General features: G+C 49.8%; 1 protein-coding gene across 1 annotated transcript; it reads right to left on the bottom strand.

The window, feature by feature from the left end:
• Positions 1-8,772: 8,772 nt before the first annotated feature.
• On the bottom strand, positions 8,773-18,976 carry PSMD13 (proteasome 26S subunit, non-ATPase 13). The gene is made up of 13 exons (XM_057728909.1): positions 18,798-18,976; positions 17,296-17,374; positions 16,046-16,080; positions 15,906-15,961; positions 15,631-15,674; positions 15,363-15,449; positions 14,222-14,393; positions 12,669-12,748; positions 12,462-12,587; positions 10,832-10,894; positions 10,151-10,231; positions 9,834-9,950; positions 8,773-9,267 (listed from the first exon to the last, which is right to left on the bottom strand). Exons 1-13 carry the CDS (start codon positions 18,890-18,892, stop codon positions 9,172-9,174), a joined length of 1,131 nt encoding a protein of 376 aa, XP_057584892.1. The 5' UTR covers positions 18,893-18,976; the 3' UTR covers positions 8,773-9,171.
• Positions 18,977-19,021: the final 45 nt, after the last annotated feature.

Below are 19,021 nucleotides of genomic sequence, written 5' to 3'. Positions count from 1 at the left end.
CTGTCTCATTGAAAATAGGGTAATCAAAAGTTTTAATCACTGTAGCTTTGTGATGTATTTTCAAATCTGAAGGATGTGATGTCTTCAGCTTTGTGCTTCTTCTTCAAGATACTTTGGCTATTCAAGGTCTTTGGCAGTTTCACACTAGTTTTAGGATTGCTTGTTCTATTTCTGTGAAAAATGTCATTGGAAACTTGACGGGGTTGCAGTGACTCCATAATTGCTTTGGGTAATATGTTTAACAAAACTATTCCACCTCATCCATGAGCACGTGTGTCCTCTTCAGTTTCTTTCACCAGCGTCCCTCAGTCTGCAGCTATTTCCCATCCTTGGTTAAATGTATTCCTAGGTATTTTATTCTTTTTAAAATTGGTTTGCTAATATTTGTGAGGATTTTTGTGTCTATGTTCATTCTTTTTCATTCTCGAAATTGGTTATTTGCCGCTGGTTATCCTCTCTTTTTTTTTTGAACAGTTATATCTGGAGTGCCTCAATTAATTTTTTTAAAGAAAAGAACAGTTTTTTTTTCAATTTTTGGCTTTGTTAAGCCTCTCTATTTTATATTTATTTTCTATTTTTATTAATTTTTGCTTCCACATTGATTATTTTATTACTTCTACTTTTCTGGTGTTTAATTTGCTGCTTTTTCACCTAAATTCTTGAGAAGAATGCCCAGATCATTGGTTTTCAGTTTTTTTTTTTCTTTTGTGATATGTATATTTAAAACCATAAATTTCCCTCAAGGCATGAGTTTAACTGTATACTACAAGTTTTTATGTGCTGTATTTTTGCTATTTTTCATCTTAAAAGGTGTTTTTTCACATATTCTTATCCTTTTTTTTTCTTACACAACCCTTTAACATGTAGAAAAACCATTCCTTACTCACTGCCATATGAAAACAAGACATGAGTTGGATTTGACTCACAGGCCAGTTTGCCAGCCCCCGAGACAGCACGTGGCTCTTTGAGCCTGGTCCCTTTCACTCAGTGTGGGGCATGTGAGACGCATCCCCATGGCTGTCTCTTCGGAGTTTGTTCCTTTTCATTGCTGAGTAGGATCTCATTGTGTGGATATTTATATGATGATTTTTAACTTGGTTTGTTCGTTGAGTAACCATTATGTTTTGGACATCTTTTCATGTTGGTGTATATAAAGAGATCTCATTCTGTTTGCCTTCATCATAGTTGACCGTGGTGGAGATGTGCAAGTGATTTACCCAGGGCCCTATTAATAAACATCGGATGAGTCCCGTTTCCACTACTGTAGGAGTGCTGTAGAAAAGAGCCTGAGGCATGAAAGTCTTTATGTGCAGATCAGGGAGTCACTCACGTCCCTTCCACTCAGAATCGTGTCGCCAATCCTAACAGCAGGAGAGGGTGGGAGATGGCGTCTCGCCGTGAGCCGGGCAGACAGAGCAGGGAACCTGGAGCACGGCTAGCAGTCTCGGCTGCAATACTCGTCATGTGTTCTGCTGAGCTGTCTTTCTGTTATCACATGCATGGGTCATACATATATATACTCGTATGTATATGCTACATGTATAAATTATACATCTACTTTATATAAAATTATATATAAACATATGCATACAGACACATAACCCCCCCCCCCCCCATGGGAAAGTACTCTATAACCTAGAGTACAAGACTTACTTACAGTTTCTTTTGCCTTTATTCTCAGACTCCACTCATTTCTGGAGTCTCTTGGTCACCAAGTTTCCCTCACTCCCTTCCCTGAGGTTCTCTCGTGTACCTGTAACATGGTGAGAGTCCTTCATGGCAGACACTGCATTAGTCCCCGGGTCCCCTGACACCCCGTGATGTTTTGAGTTTGTGGACGTTAGTGCTCCTCCTTGTGCCGTGAAGTCCTGTGAACTGTGACAGGTGCACAGCGTTGTGTGCCCCGCTGGTGCTCAGACCCCGGCGTCCGCTGATCCATCCCCCAGTGAAAGTGACCAGGGCCCTTGGCTTGTTCTAGGACTGGGGCAGAAAATATACGAGGTGAGTCTGGAGCATTTTATAGTGCCAGTAGGTAAGAAAGTTTGAAAACAAGTGAAAAGACAAAACAAAACAAACAAACTTCACAGTGAAAAGAGTATGCGAGAAGGGCACAGAAGCCAAGAGAAAGAACTCCAGCACCAAACCTGAAAACATTTGAGCAACAAAGTGAAGTAGTATTGATTATAACCCATGAGTCCACACTGGTGTGGACCATGCCCTTGAAGGTCTGTGTCCTTGACATGATGTGACGAGAAGGTGTTTACCTCTGTGGTCGTCCTCCCAAACCCCATAAGCCCAGAGAATCCTGAGAAAAACAGGAGACAGATTCCAATAGAGGGGTACCCTATGACGTACCTGAACAGTTCTCTTCAAGACTGTCCAGGTCTTCAAAGACAAGGAGAGCCTTAGAAACTGTCACAGCCCAGAGGAGCCTAAGGAGATGTGAGGAGTGACTGTCATGTGGGGCCCTGGATGTGTTCCTGGAATAGGAAAAGGACACTGGAGGGAAACTGAGGAAATATGAATAAACCATGGACTTTACTTAATAATGATGCTTCGATGTTGGTTCATTGATTGTGACAAGGGTAGCATACAGTTGTATTAGTCAGGGTTCTCCAGAGAAACAGAACTAACAGGATATAGATATAGACACAGATATAGACATAGATATAGATATAGACATAGATACAGATTTATTGTGAGGAGTTGGCTCATGTGATCACAGAGGCTGAGAAGCCCTGAGACCTGCAGCTGCTGAGCTGGGATCAGGCATCTGTCAGCTGAGCTGGCAGCCTTGAAACCCTACTAGAGCAGGTGTTCCAGTTGCGTCCGTAGGCAGGAAAAGATCAATGTCCCAGACGAAGCAGTTGGGCAGGAGGAGTCTCCTCCAGGAACACGCTCACAGCTACACCCACAACAACGTTTGATCAAATGTTGGGCATCATGGCTCAGCCAAGCTGACACGTAAAATTAACCATCACTCCAAAGGAGCTGTGAAAATGCCCTACCGACTGGCACAGCGTTTGTCTGCGAGCACGTCCCGTATGAAGAGGAAGAAGCTGCGTTTCAGAGGAGGGGCGTGCCAAGCAGGGCGGAGGCGAGGAAGGGGGCAGCAGGCCTCTCACAGAATCTCTACCCTTGAGCCTCAGTTTCAGTAAATGCTGCTAAACCTAAGAAATACTTAGTGGAAGTATATTTTTGTAGATTAAAGGAGGGGGCTGGGTTTTGCAACCTGGGTGAGATTTTAATTTTTCTGGAAGTGCTCATTTAGTTTTGAATGAAGTTATGAAGCATAAAGTTTTCATATGATATGAAAATGGTTCTCAAACTTGATTGTGCATCAGAATTCCCTGGGTGGGCGAACTTCTCATAACAGATGAGTGGTTCCACCCTGGGGTTTCCGACTGAGTTCTAACGAGTTTCCAGGTGCTGCTGCTGCTGGCCTAGGGACCACACGTAGCACCTGTGTTTTATGTGATGAAAACAGATTTCCAGGGCAACAAAAAAAAGATGTGAATGTCTGCATTCGTGTGCATTTTTTCTGGGTCCTTGATGCTAAGATTGTCTGCTGCAGAGGGTGGTGCCCCATGGTCAGTGCCTGTCTTCCTTCAAGAGCTTCTGTTGTTCCGCGTGTGGACACAGGGTGGTGCCGCGTGTCCACAGTGTCCACCCCAGACCTGCCAGGTGACCTTGCAGCTTTGCAAGGGAGGGTGTGCGTGGTGGCTGGTCTGCACCCCAACCCTGCCTCTCCGCACCCAGGGGCAGCAGGGACAGGCCCAGGGCCTGGATCTGGATCAGGTCTGGGTCATGGATGCGTGCTGAGGGTGAAGCAGGGACACTGTTTCCACCAGCGCCCTGGAGAGCTTTTCCTGTCCAGGACAGGTCAGAATAGGCCTGGGTGGCCCAAGCCCAGGCCCTGCTCCCTCTCCATGGCTCAGTTTGCTCAGCTGTTACAGGGGCCCTCGACCCCAGCCTGCACCCCTCAGGGCCTCGCATGTCCTTGTTCAGTGTGGCCCCCACTGCTCTTCCCATGGGGCACATTGTTGTCTTTCCAGGAAAAGGCAGAGCCCAGTGGAGAAGGCGAGTCCAGGACACAGGGCTGCACTTCGTGGGGGTTCAGCATGGCCTCGAGCGGCGAGGGAGAGGCTGTTTGAGGCTCCCCACCTCTGGCAGCCTCGGGTGGGTGGGGGCAGCAGAGATCTGCAGAGAGTTTGGTTTGAACGACTGGTTCTGGGGACTAAAACCCAATTGGCGGGTGGCCTGAAGCTGATCGCCACAGGCCGTAGGAGCACCAGGAGCTGCGTGAACAGGCAGTGAGGAGGACAGGTTTGTGCTTGGAAAGGTTGGAAAGGTTGGAAAGGTCAGAAGGCCTGTGGGAGGTGGATGGCAAGGGGCTGGAGCCGGAGTGGCCATCCAGGTCGAGCACAGGCCTGCGAAGTCTCTCTCCCCTGGAGGGCGGCCCCCAGCTCCCCTGTCCTGGTCCTCACTCGGGCCTCATGCATCAGCGTTGGGCTGGCCAGGGACCTGCTTGTGAGCCTGGGCTGACCCCCTGGAGCACAGCGGGCACTCTACTGCCTGCCACCCCACCCCCACCTGCACTCCCACCCCACTCAAGCCAGGATGGGTGGAGAAGGAGGCCTCCCTCAGAACCAGGCCTGCATGATGGGGGCAGGAGGTCTTATCTGCGAAAGAAGAAACACCGTAGCCGGGTGACTGAGCCTCTGATCCACAGCCTTGTCCCCAGCTGGACCCCAAAGCTATAATTAAAGGTTCAGGCGGAAGGGATTATTTGGGAGGAGGGGCAGAGCCCCCCACAGCCTGAGGCTGGTATCAGGGCCCAGCGAGGCTGGAGATAACATTCAGGACTTACTCCCTCCTCCAGCCTCCCCGGACTTGGCTCCTTCCTGGAAACCAAGTCACAGCAAGACAGCCAGGCTGGAGGCAGAGCTGGGAGCCCAGAAGCACGTTCCACATGTAGAACAGGCATGGTTTCCAGGGAAGAGCAAGGTAGAATGATGTGCCTCGTGGAATGCAGTCACATCACCAATTTGCCAGCAGACTGAACAGGGTGTCACTGTCCTTTGTGAGGATGGACACTGTGGCTGAGTCTGGGGGCTTAGGACTGCTGTGGTCAGATGCCCTGCTGCTGCTCAGCTCCTGGGCTCGCACCCATGCTGACCTGGTCTGGAGACAGCTGAGGCACACACTCTGGGCTGTGGCCTTTGTCACTGTCACCGATAACCTTAGTCATCCTGACGGTGGCGTGCGATCCTGCAGGTTCCGGTCATGTCGGACTCGATGCTGTGTTCCTGCAATCTAACCCAGTGCCTGGCGTAGAAATGAGCTCCACCTAGCCTCCTAGCTGCCCGCCTGTCCATCTGTCGAGCCATCCCTCCTTCCCTCGCCCCTCCATCTACCCATCCAGCATTGACTGAAAACCTGCTCTAGGCCCCAAAGACTCCGTGGTGAACACACCAGTCCCTGCCCTTGTGGGACTGACATGCCAGCTACTACAAGACACATCTGAGGAGATGTCATTTGATCGGGGCCTGCGTGACCTGAAAACACATGAAAACATGAAGGGAAGGCTTCCAGGCTAAGGCACCAGCATGGGGTGGATGGTGGCATGTCTGGGACAAGGCAGGAGGCCAGCACGGTGCACAGGGGCAGCAGGTGAGGGCAAGGCGGCGGTGGTCAGACCTCTCAGGCCTTGCAGGCCTGCTGGAGGGTGTTGGGCAGAGGCAGCACTGAGACCTAGTGTCCTGGAATGTCCGTGTTGGCTGCTGCGCAGAGCAGTTGTGGAGGTTGGGCTGGGGGAGGGTGGCTGTGGGTTCAGTGTGTTCAGCATCCAGCGCTGAGGGGAGAGCAGAAGGGGCCGGGGACTTGCCCGTGGCATCAGGCAGGAAGGGTCTGAGGACACAGGGCACAGGCTGTCTGGGGCAGCACACACGGGCCCTCTGCTCTCCAGGAGGACACGGGCGGGGTCAGGCAGTGGAAGTCTCTTGTCCCTTCCATTCTCTCAGGGGAAACAGCAGCAGGGCCTTCACTGCGGGGGTCGAGGGGGGGACTTGCACAGAGGGAGGGTGGAAGTCCCTCAGGGAGCAGGAGAACAAAGTTACTAACCAACGCTGGCCTGGTCGTGGGAAGGAGTGAACAGCTCATCATCTGTGGAAGTAAGAGAAGAGAGGCTCCACCCTCACACGTGCTGCGCAGGCCGGACTACAACGCCTCCTGGGGTCCAGCAGGCGGTGCTGACCCAGTGCATCAGGCCTGGGTGCCTGTCCTAACAGGTGGGACTGGAGGCAGATGCTTGTAAAGTGTCTGCGGAACTTCCCCTCTGCTCCTCCACTGCCCACCCCCTGAGGGACAGAGGCCACTCAGCTGCCCTGGGCTGTGCCCAGGGTGGAGCAGGGCTGCCCAGTACGGTAAGCTGGGCCGCTCAGCCCGGAATTCCTGTGCAAGAGAACGTCACAGTTGCCCTGCATGGTACTGCCTGCTGGCACCTCAGGTATTTAGGGCCAACTCTAAATCAGCCTTTATGGAGCTCCTTTTTCACAAAGAAGTGAAAGCCTTTCCAGAGAGGGCCAATGTGCCCTGCACTGCGAGGGGCTTGAAGCCCCATGGGGGCCACAGCAGGGGTTGGGCCTGGAGACTGCTGGTCTGAGGCCCCTGCTCTCCCAGGTCCAAGCAGCTTTCCTTCTGCCAAGCCCTGTGACAGGAGGGGACAGCTGTGGCTGCCTCCTGAGCTATAAAAAGCCCAACAACCAAGCAGCGGAGGCCACGCTGAGCACACACCCGGACCCTCAGTGGGCCAGGGAGGCACTTGGCCCCATGACCATGCTGAGGCTGGCCCACGCAGTCAGGCTGCTGAAAGCCCCCTTGGGGGGCTGGGGGATCCCCCAGGCACACATCCATGCCAAGCCGGCCAGGACACCCACTTCTCCAAAGGTAGGTCCCACCGAGACAGGGGGCATGGGGGGTGGGGGCTGCCCTGACCCAGGCGGGGGGAGTGGGCAGTCCTGAGGTGTTCTCAGGATGAGGTGGGTTTGGGGCAGGACACAGAGGGGGAGGAGCGTCCTCTCCAGCCGCCACTCGTAGAAGGGACCCTGGTGCTGGGTCTCGGTGCCTTGGCTGCAACAGTTTCCCAAGTCCAGGAAAGGGGTCCCTGCAGCTATCGCCTGTAGGCCAGACTCCCAAAGCAGGCTGCAGAGTCAGTCTGGGGGTGGGGGGTTCTCTGTTCCCAGGCCCCCACTTGCCGTCTGGCAAACACTGGTGCTGACGGCTGAGCTCGGGGTAGGGGGGGCGCTCTCTGTGCATCTCGCTTCGGCACCTGTTAAAGGGGAAGGGTCCTGGAGAGCACAGATGCAAACGCAAACCTGTGACCCTGGAGCTCCAGGAGAGCCAGCAGCTGTCTCTATTTCAAGCATAAATAAACCAAGGTCTAGAAGGTCATCCGCCCAAGGTCACAGGACTAGATCTGCACACAGCCTACAGTCCCTATTCTGGGCCAACGCCAAACCTCTGGGACTGAAAGTCAAAAGGAAGGATTGGTCTCCAACCTGGCGGCTGATTCACTTGGGGGAGGGGTGGGGTGACTGGTCCAGGCTGTTCCAGGAGGAAACAATGAAGGTGAAATAAAGCTGGTGCTCCAGAGCCTGGCTCTGAGGGTGCAGCCACTGAGAACACAGGGTGCCAGGTGGGGTGGCGTCTGCATACACTCGTGTGCACACACAGGCGCGCGCACACACACACACACACACACACTCACGACAGGGAATCCCACCCAGGCTTTCAAACAGGACTGCCCCTCAGAGAAAGGGCCCTGGACTTGTTCCAAGCAACGTAACACCACGCCTGACACGCAGTCTTTAGGAAACCAGAGGAGGGGTGCACATAACGCCTGGTGGGAAGGCATTCAAGGTCCAGGCACAGGCCCGGCTCTTGGGCAGAGGGTGGGGCTGTGATAAGAGGCCCCACCCAGAGACGGGAGCCCAACAGGCTGTACTCCCTCATGACAGCAGGGGTCGCTGCTCACACCTCGCAGGCCTCTCCCCCTGACAGAAGATGTCTGTCTGGGGCAGACGGCGTGAACAGGCTGGGCCGACGGAGCAGGGCAGCCTGTCTAGCTCTCTCCCTGCTCTGGTTAGGCCCCGGGGACCGAGACAGTCCGCCTGGGCCTAGTGGACTCATGCATTTTCTCAACCCAGGAGCAGGCCATCGGGCTCTCTGTGACGTTCCTCAGCTTCCTGGTTCCTGCGGGCTGGGTCCTGTACCACCTGGAAAACTACAAGAGGGGCTCCGCGGCATGAAGGCTCTGCAGTCACCGCTCCAGGCACAGAGTGGAAGATCGGATTAAACCCCTCCTTCCTCCTAACGTTTCCTTGGTGACTCTTTGCGTACGTGCCCCGCCCCCCCCCACCCCCCCCAACCCCATGCCCAGCACTGGGCTGTCTGAGGGCTGGTTCCCGTCAGCACCGGGGCACTCAGGCCACAGAAGCTGCTGGCCGGGTGGCCGTGGGGTGGACACCATGTCTCTCTGAGCAACAAGAGAGACAGGACGCGCTTCCCTGGCCTCCATGCCCATCGCCCTCTGCTCTGGCTCTGATCCATGCCCTGTGCAGGCAGGGATGCCCTTTCCTCAGAGCAGAGGGCGAGGAGAGCCACGGCCAAATCCCCACCAAGCCCTCCCTAGGTTCCATCTCCTGCTTTTTAATCACTTCAGGCATAGGCCTGATGTGGAAGTGAAGCCTAAGAAAACAGAACCACAAAAAGGACAGAGCAGGGCATTTATTATAGAAACATTCTGAAACCACACTGGAAAAGATGTTCACACAGCTGGATGCAACAGAGGCCAACCCTGGAGTGGGAACCCTCCGCACACTAGGGCTACTCCTTTCGACTCCTGGGGGCACCCACACACTCCTGCTGCCTCATCACCTGAGCCCCAGTGACCCTCCCCACTGCAGGCCACAGCGACACCCACAAAGGAGGCTTCTGCCTGTGGCTGGGTGTCCCCATCGATGACGGTCCTTTGTGAGCTTTCACAGCAAGAGCAACAGTCCCTACTCCAAACTGAATCCCACCCCCATCCCCAACTAAACGCCGGTCTTCTCAGCTGCCAGGTTCATCATCCACACACCACCACCCGCAGGCAGGTCTAGGCAGGGGAGCCTAGGTGAGGATGTCGTGGGCCTGGTGCTCCACCAGCATCTCCATGCTCTTCACGTCGGTGCACCAGAACTCCAGGCGGTCCTTCATCCCCTTGATCTGAGTGCAAACCAGGACACGTGTGTGTTAAGGCACTTGGGAATCACGGCACCTGATGAGGCAGTCCTAAATTCTCAGCTGATTCTTTAGGGCAGCAGTAATAAAAGAACATCAGAGCTGGGGGAGCGGGTGTGTGAGATGGCATTATCCCAGTCAATTCTTATCAGAAGGACATTAAGAAAAACTTGCATGAAAGAAAACAAGCAAGAATGGAGGAAATCCACAGGATTAAATTTCCAGGAAATATAAATAAATAAGATGGATTTGAGCTCAAATCACAGAACCAGGAAAGTATTTGATCAGAGTACCAATTTTAAGATTAAAAGGCACATCAGCACAACCAGCACTGTTGTCACAATAAGCTTTAAATGCACGGTTCAAATCTCAAACTTGCATGAAACTGGGTTCTTTGAAAGGCCCTTAGTCCCTACAGCAGTAATTCATTCTCTGAAATCTCGTCTAATAATGTTTTCTTCCTAAATGGCTTCCATCCAAATGAAACTAAGACAGCACGGATACAACCTAAAACACCCACAGAGGTCAACTATGTATTTCAAGCGTATCACCTGTTGCAAATCCAACACGCGGGGCTGCACCCACGTCATGTGAACCCGCTTATCCACCTCGTCAATACTGCCTTTCACCAGCCCCACCGAGAGGGCCTTCATCACCAGCAACTCCACCTGTGCAGAGAGGGCTCGTGTAAGACACCTGGATGCCAACATGCACACACCTGTGGACCCCGCTGGCTGTGAAACATGAGGGGAACCAGGCAAGTTTCTTTCTGTGATCTGAGTCGGGGGGCAGTGTGCTCACACAGGAGTCCTGACACCCCGAGGAGCAGCTCTGCTGCTACAACGTCCCGAGTCTAAGAACCTCATACCTCGTTCACGGTGATTTTAGCACTTTTGGCAATTTCTTCAAAAGTGAGTTGTCTATGATTGGCAGGTCGTGTGAAAGTCATCTGAAAAAAATTTTTATCAACTATTTTTCCAAAAAAACATTGTCAGGCAACTGATTGATAAGGATATTTCTGTCAATACTTGCTCTGAAAATAGAGATCTTATCCATACCCCACATACTGAAGTTTACTTAATATTAGTCATATAGCTTACCTTACCAAGCTTTCAATTCCTAAAGAAGGTGAAATACGCTTTATGGTAGTTTTTTCTACAATAGTCATTATTCGCTTCCTGAACGAGTACTTGAGGCTGCCACGTGCCAGGGCTGTACTTGCCGCTGGGGACACTGTGGTGCACCGGAGACACAAGGTCCCCTTTCTCGAGACGCTCATGCAGACAGAGCATAAGCCCCATGACCTGGCAGTGCCCTCAGAGCAGACGGGTGGGGAACACCTCTCTGAGGAGGGGTCATCCAAGCTGAGACCCAGATACAAGTTAGAAAAAGCCAGTGGTGGCAGAGGAAGAGGAACGGTGGTGGAGGGAGGGGGGCCCAAGAACTCCCACCACAGCTAAAGCTGTGCCCTGAAAGCCTTGGAAGTTTGCAGCACCCCACGCTCCGGGCAGGGTCTCAGGTCATAAAGTAGTTCCTGGGTCTCGCTTACCTCCATGAGGCACAACAACTGAATTTTCCTCAGAAGTTGGGCTTCATTGGCTGCTAAATCAGGCTGTAAAGCAAAACAACATCAGTTACCTAACCTGGGCTTTGAAATTCTTTCTGCAACAGTCACCTGAACAAGAGAAACTGGGCAGGTCCACGCATTTTACACTTTAGGTCACTGAGACTCAGTATTAGTGTCAAGTGATCTGAACTTCACTTTCCTCAGGAAATTGTTAGAAGAGTGCCTTGTGGAAGGCCTAGGAGTTTACAGAGTAAGACGTGTGCTACCGTCACAAACACCAGGGGGCAGGGCCTCAGGGTCAGGGGTTTCAAGAGGACGCCTGGCACAAGGACGGGCGGGAGGGCACAGCCGGCGCCTGAGCGGGTCCGGGCACACTGCCTGCTCCCTCAGCTCGGAGTCGGAGGGGCCTCTGAGGAACACACTCCCGGAGTTCCAGAGACTGTTCCGAACTGAAAGAGCACGTTATTCATCTGTCACGAAGAGTAGCACTGTCACGAGAACGCAGCTCGGCACAATGTGTACAATCTCCTTGCAGTTGGGTCTAAAGGGTGTCTACTGAGCACAGAGCCAAACCGTGGAGAGCAGCTTCCTTGATTCAGATGTTTTGTAGCTCAGAACCCAACACAGGCAGCCCTGACAGCGACACTTCTGCCACAGCCGTGGACAAGTCAAGCTCTTCACAAAGGCCCCCCCAACCGTTAAATGCACTCTTGCTGCCTGGACAGACACTGCCGGCAAGCACCTCTCACGTTCTGCCTTCCTGGCGTCCCCGTGCCAGCCATTTTTCTTTCTGAGCGGCACGTCTTCCTGAGACGCCAGCACACAGGCCTTGGTAGGCTTGGCTGGATCTGCTTTCTGCCTCTTCACAGCCCACTGTTATCTATTTTGTGCCGTTATGTGTGAGTCCTACAAGTTTACCTTGACCTTCTAGAAGACGGAAAGTTCCAGAAAAGTACAAAGACTATAACATGACCATAATTCCTATCACCACTAACATTTTAGTAATGTTTGCTTCTAATAATTTCATTCGAAAAAAATAAACTTACTGTTAAAGTTCAAGCCCGTTAAGCACTCTCCACCCTACTTCCCACTCAACACAGGCTCCTTCCCTCTCTCAGGGCCCTCTCCCTGCTGACCCTTCCCCCATTCAGACCCCTCCTCCCCCCCACTGACTCCTCCCCACGCCCTCCACCACTGCACCTGTCCCCTCCATCCCACCATCTCCCCACTCTCATCACTCACTCTAGCCCCACACGCCCTGTTTCACTTTGCCAACATGCTGAAAGCTTCCTCTTCCTCTGCTAAACATGCTCTTCCATATGCGTCACTAGCTAATTTCTACTCATTCCTAAGGTGACACACAGAGCAGGCCTTCTTTGGGAAAGCCTTCAGTGACACCCCCTCCACCCAACACAGGTGAAGCTCTCTCTGTTTGTGGCCCTGAGCACCACTACAGTAACTGAGTTAGTACAGTAACTAATCAGCTGCTTAACCACCTGCTCGATGGGAGCAAAGTGACCCCACGCCTGGTGTGCAGAGGGAAGGTGCTCAATAAATGAATAGACACGCGGACGGACGAGCTCCACGGCTCCACCACCCGCCTGTGACTGACCTGCTGGCCCCAGGCGGGCTTCAGAGTCTGGAATCGCTCTACGTTGCCGCTGTTAAAGGCATAGAGGGTGTCAATCAGCCACTGCCGGTCAGTGCTCCTCAGGGACTCCAGCACGGGGTGCATGAGCTGTGAGCATGGAGATGGTCAGCTGACAGTACGTCACAAGCTCCCCTGTGTTAAGGAATCTGTGCCCCTGGGGCCACTTACCAGCTCTCCAAAGTTGAAAACTCCCTCACCAAGAAGTCCTGCCAGTCCCAGTGTGAAAGCTCTCTCCTGCTGCTCAGACACTACGGCAACAACACACCTCCAGTTACATGCTGGGCATGAGAATCAGTCCTGTTTGGCTTTAGAAATCTCACACAAAAGGTAAAGAAACTGTTCTGTATAATTATACTATAAAGCCCTAAGATTAGTCATCTCTTTTAAAGTATTGGATTGATTTAGATTATACCAGGAACCACATACATGGCTTCTGTGGGAAAGGCATTCACTGCTTATTTTTACCTAATTATACCTGACTCTACTTCTATTTTCAGCCTATCTACTGCCTGGTGGGTGTGCCCCTCATTCTTCTCGGCTGCGGTGGGAAGCACACTTCTTATTCATCTTGGAGCCACCACATTTAGCCTCTTTTGACTAGAATTAACCTACATTCTGTTCCCTTATTCTCTTGACCACATTAGTTGCTTTTTCCAATATATTCTTCTTGAGATACAGCAATTAAAACTGCACTAACAATTTTAGGAGTTGCTGGTCTCCTTAGCTTCAACAGTATACTGTGAAAAACATCTAAAATATGCTGAAATAGGCTAAAATTTCTAAACACATATTCCTTGCACTTTCCCCAAAAGTCACTGGTCACTTTTCTTTCCACCCTCAAACCCTTGAAGGACTTTTGAAATTTATTCCCCTGGATCTAGCATTTCAATTTTCATGACAAAAGTCCCAGGTTCTGGGACTTCCCTGGTGGTGCAGTGGTTAAGAATCTGCCTGCCAATGCAGGTTTGATGCCTGGGCCGGGAAGATCCCACATGCAGTGGAATAATGAAGACCATGCAGACCACAACTACTGAGCCTGTGTGCCACAACTACTGAGTCCGAGAGCCTAGAGCCCGTGCTCTGCAACAAGAGAAGCCACTGCAATGAGAAGCCCGTGCACCATAACAAAGAGTAGCCCCTGCTTGCCGAAATTAGAAAAAGCCTGTGTGCAGCAACAAAGACCCAATGCGGGGCCAAATAAATACATAAATAAATTTATGTTTAAAGAAAAAAAAAGGGAGAGTCCCAGGTTCAGGGATTTCACTGTGCCCTTTGTCCTACAAGGGGTTAGGGCATTCACATCACTGTACGAGGATGAGTCAAAAATTATCCACACTCTGGCTGTTGAATTTACAGAAGTTTTAATATAACTGGAGTGCAGATAATTTTTGACTCACCTTTGTACTTCTCACAGAGACCTCTGACTCAGATAACAGAAAGACCTGGAGAAGGAACAGTAAAGGGGCTATGAGGCTCGAGCCTCATTTTCATTTGAGTTAAATGCTGAAGACAAATGGCAACGCAGAAGCTAAAGCTTAAACAATTTAAACTAAAGGCATAAACACACACAGGAATCTTCAACAATGATAATTAAGAAACTTTCTTCTAAAAGGAATGAACACACCTGAGAAATTTCAGAGACCTGCTGCCTCAAGTATGTCACAGCTACTGTGCTGTATGAGTGAGCTCCTCACATGACATGGACTTTTTGGCCACGTTACCTGGCAGATCCTTGATGTCAACGCAGCCCAGAAACCGCAGAGCATCTTTGTAGTAGGACGCGTGGTTTCCGATTGTTTGATAGTATTTACTGGAGAGATCGTAGAAACGACTGTGAACGGATGTCACCCCGGGGAGGTTATTGAGCATTTCTTCAACATCTTCGATTGTTTCCTACACACAGGAAGCGAGATTGCCTTTCTTTTTAACTTAAAACATTTTCCAAGTAATATATGACAAGATGAAAAGCACAAGCCACAATGACTGACAAATCTGACTACATTAAAATGGAGAATTTCAGTTCATCCAAAACACAGAAGAAAGAATGAAGACAAGCTATAGACTATGAGAGATATTTAAAGCACACGCAACCCACAGGGGAACGCGAGCAATGCTGAAGAAAGAACTTTTACAAATCAAGAGAAGACCAGCAACGCAGGAAATGGGTGACAGAAAAGATACTAACGGGCAACTTATAGACGTGGAGACGTGAGCAGAGTGGCCATCAGGCCACCAGTGACCAAGAAATGCACATCAGACCTTCAGTGAGACACCATCTCATCTCAACACATTAGCAAGGACTGAGCAGCCTGAAAATACCAAGTGTGGAAGACATGGAGCTTCGAGAGTGCCTGTGTGATGCTCTGACCACATAAGGTGGTCTGCTATCCATCCACACCTATCCCCCAATTTATACTAAAAGGAAACTAAGAAAGGCATAAAGACAGACAGGAATCTTCAACAATGACAATTAGGATGCAGAGAGGGCTGGGTCAATGGTGAGCAGTGAGAACCCATGTGCTGTGGACCAGCGGAGGCTGTGTGGGCTCCCGCTGGGTGGACGTGCTGTGGTCACACGGAAGAGAACTCTGTTTAGGGGTAACAGGCATTGTATCAGCAACTTATTCTTAAGTAGTTTAGAAAAGAGAAAAAAAACTACACATACACACACACCGACTGACAAGGCAAAGTGGTGAAATGTTAACTATAGGAATCCAAGGTAAGGGTAGAGGAGAATTCTTTGTGCCATTTTTGCAACTTTCCTGTAATTTAAAATTATTTAAAAATAAATAAAGAGGGAAAACAGGATCTTTTCCCCCTGTGGCTTTAAACACTGACGAACCTGTGCGGTGGCATGCTCACCTTTGTGACCTGCAAGTCCCCAACGTTTAACTTTAGGGCTCCGATTGCAGTTTTGCACAGGATCACCGCCTCGTCACTGCTTTTCACCTGCAGACGTCGGAAACAAGGACGCCTCAGAAGTGCGGGCAGCAGACTAACATCTGTACACCGACTTAACCTGCACGGCCGACTAGAGACACACTGGTCTCTAGAGTTGTGAACAGTGAGCACAGACACAAACTGTAAGTCACACGTATTTTAAAAGATCTGGCTCAAACTTCACATTTACCTTTTCACGAGTCTTTTCCAGAAAAGTAAGAGCCACGTTAGGATCTAGAAAAGAGAACAAAGTCAGAAGAGCCACCAACAGAGTATCTTTACAGATTAGTTTCTACCAACCAGGACATTTTTAGGTGGGATAATCTTTAGGTTTAGGCCACAAAATACAAAAAACTTAGAATTTTATATCTTCTATTGAACTGCAAAAGTTCAATTAACTTATACTTCAAGATCATTTTAACTACCAGTAAGATCTACTCCTTTATGAAACAAAGTGAGACTCACCAGTCATCTGTCTAACTACATGAAGAATGATTTCTACCAGGGACAAAGGATTCACCCTGAAATAAAAACCACATCTTTGAGTGTCAACAAATATCAATGCATCCATTTTCAAAAATCAAAAACTGACAAAAGAGTTTTACCTGTGTTCAAATTCACTGATGAAGTTTTCATAAAGCTGTGGAACCAAAACATGGAGAGTAATCACAGGTCGGCTTTCATTTGGCAAAGTCAAGACTTCAAATACTACCATCGTGCCCATCACGCAGCAGGCACTGCAGAGATGTTTGCTGAGTGACAGAAGACCTCTATTGGGGCTTATTAAGCTCACTTAAATGATCACCCATCAATTATTGAAGAAAGCTGGGTTTTTTTTTTTCTGGTTTTGGGAATTAGAACCCTGCCCTATGGGAGTGTCCCTAAGACCAACTCCTCTATTCGTCCTCCAAAGTACTCTGAGTAAAACAGACTATCAGTATGAAAGGTTCATTAACCTGACAGAAGTTAGAAGGTTGCAGGCTAATTATGTCCCATTATCTAATAGCCATTCAGCAAACACTTGAGCACTTACTCAGACTCTTTGCTAGGTACTACAGACACAGAACATGAAAGACAAAAGCTGAGCTTCTGAGGAGCTTCTGGCTAGTAGAGAAGAGAGACTTGCAAACAAATAAATGACAACGCCGTGAGTTAAAAAGCAAGGGAAAAAAGCACAAAGCTGGGTCAGCCAATGAGCGAGGCTGCAAATATTCTGCTATGAATAGAATGTGATTTAAAGACAAGAAACCAAAGAACAAAGATGAACAAATATGAATTACCCATTACTATGATATAGAACCTTAGGGAACAAATATTAAGATAGCTCTAACTTATCATTTTCCCACATAATCCAGAAGACAGCATGACCAGCAAAATCTCCAGACTTACAGATGATTACAAGTTCCTTTGAGTAGTAAAATGTCAAACTGATAGATATAAACCACAAGAAAATCTCAGAAGCCTAGATGGTGGAATAACAAGGTGGTAGGCTTCATGGTGAGCACATGTAAAGTAATGTATTCAGGGAAGATAACTCAAACTCCCGTTATGAACTAGCTTTCGGATCCAACGCATGAATCAGTTCCTCTGATTCATTTGGAATCCAAGAGAAAGGAATCAAGGAGAATGATGTCAGGAAAGACTTCAAAGAGTAGGCTACCAGTGAACAAATCTGGAGGGCATGGGGCTTGTCAGGGTATCCGGGAAAGGCTGGGGCAGAGAGTGTTTTTCTGTTGACAAAATTCTAGAAGTGCTTTATTACAGAGGCAGCATAAATGTGTAAAGCACTCAGAACGGTACCTGACATAAAGTGATTGCTGAATAGGCTTACTGTTATCTATATTATATCATTTACCTTAATGAGACCATCTCCTTGGGCAAAGCACGGGTCCTGCACAAAATCAAGCACCTGAAGTGTCAGCTGATGCCACAACCTGAAAAACACAAGGCTCTTAAGACCTATAACCTAGCATCAGTCACAGAGATCTTCACCCTTGGTGGTCCTATCAAATCACAAATACTAACCAGTCTCTACTGTGTAATACAATAATGCTAAAGCACATGCTTTTTAAAGCTGAGTTCTTCCCTGGCTCTGCTACTCGATGGTTATGTCACCTTGAGATCACTTAACCTCTCTAAGACTCAGTTTTCTCGGCTATAAATGGAGAACATCTTTCCAGACTACCTCAAAGGGTTATTGTGACGCTTGACTTGAAACAAAAACTTTGGAATCACACACATATAATTTGAAATCCTGACTCTTCTACCTATTAATTGAGTATCTCAGGGAAGGAGTTTAAACTGAGCTTCAGTTTCCTCATCTTCAAACAGGATGAAGCACTGGATGAGCTAATATGGAAAACCTCTAGGACAATGACATAGCACATTTGAAACCAAAAGCTTTTTTTAAGAGTGCAAATAACATGCTCTGAAAAATACAAAGTGCTATACCAGAAATTATTTGCTAAAAACTAAGAATTTTCTCTCAAAAACTGCTAATAGCAGAAGGCTGCTGAACACCATCAAAACACATACTGAATATCCACGTGAAAGGCACTATACTAGAGGCCAGGGCTGTTAACAGGGAGGTAGCACAGGAGCTGCATTTTCTGTGGAACACCACTAACCCAATGCTAGCAATTTATCCTATTCATTCAAAAAGACGGAGTTGCTTAGCAACTGATAATTGTTCTGAAATTCATTCTGTTTCTAAACACACCTAAACTCTGAGACCTCTCTAGAGGCACAAAGTCCAATATGAAATGCAATGAAAAGCAGGGGCCTTGGGAGAGAGGAGAAGTGGTTGTACCCCAGCCTGTAACCAGAGGCCGAATCAACAGGGGAACCCCCCCGGCCCCAAGCTGCACAGGCCTCTGGTTTACCTGCTCCAGACTGCTGAGCAAGATAACCGTAGGTACAGTCGCACTATGACAAGATTAAGTACAAGGCACTCGTATCTGTTATCCAAAATGTATGGCAGCCTGACCCCGAAGGGGTGTTCTGCTTGTTTGACTGGAATCAAGAGCTAAAACCATAGCCCTGAGCCGTGTTCGTATGACCAGAAGGAAAGGGAGTTCCGAAGCCTCAGCCACAGCCCGTCGGTCCGGAAGGCAGTGAATCCTAGATCCCAAACCTTAGCCTGTGGCTCTCCTCCTCTGTCCTCGTAGGATGTCACCCCTCTCCTTCCTCGACCCTGCTTTCCGGAGTCCTCAGCGCACCTCCTCGGTCTAGCCTGTTCCCCCTCTCTTCGCACGGGTTTGAGCGTCCTCCGTCCATCCAGGTCCCGGGCCTCCCCCGTCCCCACTCTGGATTGCTCTCTTATCCCAGGACGCCCGGTCCCCTCGGCTCGGCGCTCACTTCTTCGTGTAGAGCTCCTCCAGACGGTGCCACACGGCGGCCTGGCCCGGCCCGGAGCTCTGGCTCTGCTGCAAGAAGCCGGGTACATCCTTCATGACTGGAGGAAGACCGGCGAAGCGCGGCACTTGCGGGGACGACCAGGCCGGGGAGAGATGGCCGCCGGAAGTGCTCACTCACTTCCGGCGCCGTGACGCGCGGGGCAGGCCGGGAGCTCGGTACGCGGC

Source organism: Hippopotamus amphibius, chromosome 3 (assembly GCF_030028045.1).
Source record: "Hippopotamus amphibius kiboko isolate mHipAmp2 chromosome 3, mHipAmp2.hap2, whole genome shotgun sequence".
Classification (NCBI taxonomy): domain Eukaryota; kingdom Metazoa; phylum Chordata; class Mammalia; order Artiodactyla; family Hippopotamidae; genus Hippopotamus; species Hippopotamus amphibius.
This window is presented reverse-complemented; position numbering and strand designations above follow the sequence as displayed.

Coding starts and splice junctions, on each gene's coding strand:
- PSMD13 (XM_057728909.1), bottom strand. CDS start 18,892: ATGAAGGATGTACCCGGCTTCTTGCAGCAGAGCCAGAGCTCCGGGCCG. Junction 10,895..12,461: donor AGCCCGCCTGGGGCCAGCAG/GTCAGTCACAGG, acceptor TTTGCTTTACAG/CCTGATTTAGCAGCCAATGA. Junction 9,951..10,150: donor CTAAAATCACCGTGAACGAG/GTATGAGGTTCT, acceptor CTCTCTGCACAG/GTGGAGTTGCTGGTGATGAA.